Raw genomic sequence first — 5,211 nt, forward strand, 5'->3', positions numbered from 1 at the left:
GAAAGGTGTTTGCATGAGAAGTCTCTCTTGAGAGGTGTGTCTGTGAAGTCTTTGTGTATTGTCTCTGGGTCTCTCCATTTCTTTTTTTCTTTTGGTCTCTCAATTTCTTGTCTTACTGTACCTTATGGAAGACGGAGCAGCAAGAGAAGGGCAAAGGGACTTGCTTCTTTCTGTTTTCTTGCTGTTCCATCAGCATCACCTGTCTGTGGCACTCTCCCAGCAGGAGCCGGGGGGTCCAAATCCAGCTTCCCCATATTCCCAGAACTCACTTCTGGGTGCCCCTGAGAGGACCCAGCAGCAGCCAGGCTCAGGTCCCAGCCCTGTCAACTCTTTCCTCTGGGTACCGACCCCTCCCACAAGTCCTGGCTCCACTCTCACTGCTGTGCCCATTCTGGAGGCTGCCTTGGGAATTGGGGCCCAGAGGTAGGGCCTGGCTCCAGGGAGAAACCAGGGGTGTGAGCAGTCCTGTGCTCACTCTGCCCCCTCCACCCCAGGTCACAGCATTTCCACGTGTTGAGGGGCCTGACAGGGATGGGGGATGGGATCCATTTCTGTTGTCATCTGGATCAGGGGCATCAGCTGGAACAGAAGTCTCCACACTGAGAAAGACACCACCTGGAGCTGTGTCCACCATGCGCCCTGCACATGGCAGAAAGCACCAAATCACTCTAGAGAAATTCTTCCTCATCTCCCTGCTTTTCCATATGGATGGGGGTCAGGAGACAAGAAAAGCTGTGCCAGAAGCAGATCAGTGGAACACTCCTGGATTGCACCCTGCCCCATCCACTTTGCACAGGTCACCTCCACACCACCACAAATCCTGTCTGATTGCTTCTTCACCTGCCAGGCTCTGGGGTGATCAAGGACTGGGAGACAGGCAAGGCTTACTACATAATCACAAGCCAGTCCCCACCTCTCCCCTGGAGCAGTCCTTGGGCCATGTGTTTATGTGAAGGTCACCAGACTAGGAGTCACATCCCAAGTTCCCTAGTCCTGGCTTTTACACCTATTGTTAAGTTATCCTTTCTAAAAGTCAAGAGGTGATGATGTGTAAGCTTATTAAATATAGTATTAAGAGATTAACCTTCCCTGATTTGCTTTACTTCTATAAGTTTGACTTTCTGTTTTGACCTAAAGGTGGTTTCTCTAGGTCTGTGATCTTAGAGTTGGAATAGGGTAGAGACCCTGGGGTGGGGCCATGATGAGCTACTGGACCCTTAACTTTTCCTCCCCTTTAGGCCTTTAGATGGTGGTTGTATGTCAGGGGGCTGCTCTTTCAGAACTGCACATTTATGGGAATCTGGTACCACTTTGCCTCCTTCCTTGGATCCAGTGATTTTTCTACACCTACATCCCACCCTAAATTCACAGTGTTTGACCATCAGGTAGTTACTACCCACAGTCACACCCCTATTCCATTCATCCAAAACTCCTTCTCTGGGGTTAACATAGAGTGGGAGGTAGGTGACCCATGAACATAGCCATTCATTTATATGGGACTGGACTCAACACAGCCCTCAGCAGCCTCCCTGATACTCCCCCCACCTACACACACAGAGCTGGAAATGCCATCCTTGCTGCTGCTCTAAAGTATAGGAAAAACAGAGGTGGGGGAGGGTGATGCTGTACATTTTATTATGGCTAAGCTAAAAGGGGTTCATAGGGCATATCTCAATCCCAGCCTTCATCAGAGGGAGAAGGAACTCTTAAGAGCAGATGTTGTATATTCCCTACCAAGAGATCCAGGAGCAAGATTACTCCTGTTTCTGAACTCAGAGCCCATACTCTATTCCCCCCAAACTTCCATCCACTTGGCTCTGACACTTCCTGGAGCCTGAATTGGAATCTCCGGCCCTATCGTGTAAACCTATCCACTACAGTTGCATAAAGTTCAAAGTAGCATAGAAGAAGGAGAAAGACTGGTTGAACCAGATCGTTGGGTGTGGGTTTCACAGGTTTTTCCCATCTCATTGTTAGAGTAATTTTGGTTTCTGTAATGACAGTATTATAAGGTGCAATGAAGGGACACGAGACAAGGAGCAAGCTTGTGATGCTACTGTCAACCTCCCTCCATGCCCTTCCCTTCTAGAAGACAAAGTGCACAGCACAGACAGCAGCCATTACACTATGCTTTTATTAGAAAAAAAAAATATATATATATATGTATTGGGGAACATTAAATATCTTGGATGTGCTAATGAGAAAATCATTTTCTCTACATGGACTGAATTTTTACTTGGAGACATGTTTCCCTACTAAAGGGAAGACTAAAGAAGGATTTTACTGTCGACCAGGCAAGACACCTCCCCAAAGATGACAATGCCTTGGACAGTGTTGATGGCGGGCTGGGGCACCTGGAATCCTTGGCCCATACTGGCAGGTACTAACTGGAAACAAACTCTTCTTGGGGGGCAAGGATGGGAGGCACCTTAGGCCCAGCTGCTCATCTTCGAACCTTACACTTTTCAAACTATGTTGGTGTCTGACTTTCCTTTCCCTGATAGAACAACTCTGGCCCTTGGAGGTGGCTTTATGACTGCAGGCTGTATAACCCATCATTCTCCCTTGCTCTGGGTAAGAGGTAAGCCTATGGTAGCAGAAACACCCACATACTGGGACTTGGAATTCCAGTTTGTGTTCATTTAACTTTGTGGCATGAAGTCCATGGTGAATTGCTCTTTTTTCTTCTAGGATCTGTCCAACAGCTGCCATGCGTGCCTGACCCTCAGCAGTCTCACTCTTCAAGATTGATCTGCTTTTGACTGATCCGTGACTCCGGGCAGTGGCTGATATGGGCTTTTTTTTTTGCAGAGCATCTCGACCATTGACTTTTTTATTGGGGAAAATCCACTTTAAAAATAGCCTCATCCTTTTTCTGAAGAGGCTTTCTGGGGGGCTATGTTTCTTCTCTGGCATGCGCTGGATACATCTGCTCCCAATAGAGTCTGTTATTCCCCTGACCTGGGCAGGGTGGCGCATACTTCCAGCTTGAGAGGTCCCTAATTCTTTAAACCTTTCTTCATGCTCTCCTGGTTTATGCCTCCTACAGTCCTCTCTTTTGTAAGTAGGGGCAATCATCTTGCTCTGGCTCTTCCATGAGTCTTGGAGTTTTGAAGTTTTGGGCTCCTGCTGCCCTAGGTTGCTCCTTTGGGCTTCCATAAGGCCACTTGGCTCCTGGGAAGCTAACCTGTCTCTGGTGGGGACTCTCTGGGGATGGCACTGAGGCACCTGAGAAGCCAAGTTGTCTGCAGCAAGGAACCTGTGTTTGGGAAAGTCCTGAAGCTGGTTGTCTGACTGTACCTTTACTTTGGAGTTAAACTCACTAGCAACCTCCATGTTAAGGCATGGCTCACCTGGCTGTTGGAAAACAGACATTCTAGGTAGTAGGAAACTTTTACTGGCCGCTGGCACCTCTAAACTCCTCATATGTACATTTGTGGTTTGGGATTTTGTCAACACTTTGGTTTCCAAGATAACACGAGACTGTGGTTGAAGAGCAGGAGACTCCTTGGCCTCCACAGCCTCCCTGGCCTCTTCACCTCTCAAAGACTGGGATCCTAAGGTCACCTCCATCACTGTTACCCTATGGCAGGGGTCTCCTGAGGCCTGACCACCACTCTCCTCTCTTGGCTCATTCCTGACCATTGCTGAACTTGGACCTGGCTCTAGGCTGTCCCTCTTGACCCATTCCACAGTCTCACTCTTCCAGGTTCTGCCCACAAGGCTGAGTGTGAGGGACTGAGAAGGTGGCCTGCCCTCCTGTCCAGTCAGAGAAGCCTTTGAGGGCCCATGGTAGTCACCAGATGGAATCGCTCCCAGGGCACTCTGGATTTCCTTACACACAGTTGAGGGGACAAGGAGAGGCCTCTTCAGGGTAGGAACTGACTCTTCTGTTATCACCTTCTCTCCTGAATGAGCCTGAGGAGGTTTCTCCAGGAACTCAGCAAACTGGACTGTTGAGTGGGACCCAGATACACAGGTGGCTGCAGGGGAAGAGGCAAACTGCAGAACGGTGGAGGGTTGGAACTTTTTCAACTTAAAGGGATTTATGGGCTTGAGGACCTTGAGGGGTAGGGTCCGCCTGTGCTTTACCCCAAACCTTATAATACGTGCTTCCAGCACCTCTCGAGTGTCTGGATCAAGGAAGGAAACCCTACAGGAGGTGTTCATGCAGGGTTCCCAACCCTTCAAGCAGTGTCTTCCACAGGCTCCAGCAGGCACTGCTTTGCACGTCTCCCCAGGAGGGTCTTGACATGAGAGCTGATGAAAGTTGTCCTTGCCAGGAAGCCTCCCCAGGCAGCTGTAGGAGAGCAGATGGGGCCAGGATGGCTGGACAGGACAGGCAGGGGTGGGCACCTGCAGCCCAAGAACCCTCCTCTGTCCCCACACTGACTTCATAAAGCTCCTGCTCTCCCTCACTCTAGGGCCTTAGCCACGCCCTCCCATGGCTCCCCCTCCCAAGGCTGGGGTCACATTGTAGGCTCTGGGAGGAAGGACGACCCAGGAGAGAAGGGGAAAGATTCTTTACCTTTGCCGAAGTGAAACCAGGTTGTGAGTCCCCTCCAGTTCTTCCAGGCAATCTCTGCAAGCTGGAAATCAGGAGACTGGGTCATGGTGGTGAAGGCAGAGGCCTAAGAGTCTTTCAGGAGGCTGAGTGCAATGGCCCTTTAAGGGAAATCTTTGGAGGATTAGACTCTGGAGCCCAAGTATCAGTGTCCAAGGCCACATGTCCCTGACAGTGATGGTAAGTCTCACTTGAAAAGGGTTTGTCCTTTGCAAAGTGCTTCCACGTTAATTAGGCTCGGGCTGTTTCCTGAGGAATAAGCTCTGCCACTGGCATCCTCAGAGACCGTGAAGCTGGCCCCTCAGGACTAGGAGAGATGGAAGCTAACTCTCGGGGGCGCGCAGGGCTGAATGGCAAAGGCTTACCTTTCAAAGATCCACTTTTCTTCCTACTCCTGCTCCTCCCCTTCAGCTCTACTTGATGCTGAGAGATAAGAAAAAATGAGGGGCGAACACCCAACTCTCACTGTCCTCTATCTAGGCAAGCTGTGTTCATGAACAACATGACTTTCTACATTTAACTAAAACTCTGTGGGGTTTTTTCCCCTTTTACTTATTTTTAAAATGGATAACAATATTTTCAGTTTTTCTTCTTTGAAGAGTGCAAAGGTTTTTTTTTTTTGCGGTACGCGGGCCTCTCACTGTTGT

The 5,211-nt window shown here is 49.5% G+C and overlaps 1 protein-coding gene across 1 annotated transcript; it reads right to left on the reverse strand.

Moving 5' to 3' along the window:
• Positions 1 to 2,124: 2,124 nt before the first annotated feature.
• Positions 2,125 to 4,398, reverse strand: LOC307065726 (spermatogenesis-associated protein 31A6-like; the record flags this gene model as incomplete). The annotated part of the gene is made up of 1 exon (XM_079722641.1): positions 2,125 to 4,398. One exon carries the CDS (start codon positions 4,396 to 4,398, stop codon positions 2,281 to 2,283), a length of 2,118 nt encoding a protein of 705 aa, XP_079578767.1. The 3' UTR covers positions 2,125 to 2,280.
• Positions 4,399 to 5,211: the final 813 nt, after the last annotated feature.

The sequence above is a fragment of the Hyperoodon ampullatus genome (assembly GCF_949752795.1).
Source record: "Hyperoodon ampullatus genome assembly, chromosome: 2".
Classification (NCBI taxonomy): Eukaryota; Metazoa; Chordata; class Mammalia; order Artiodactyla; family Ziphiidae; genus Hyperoodon; species Hyperoodon ampullatus.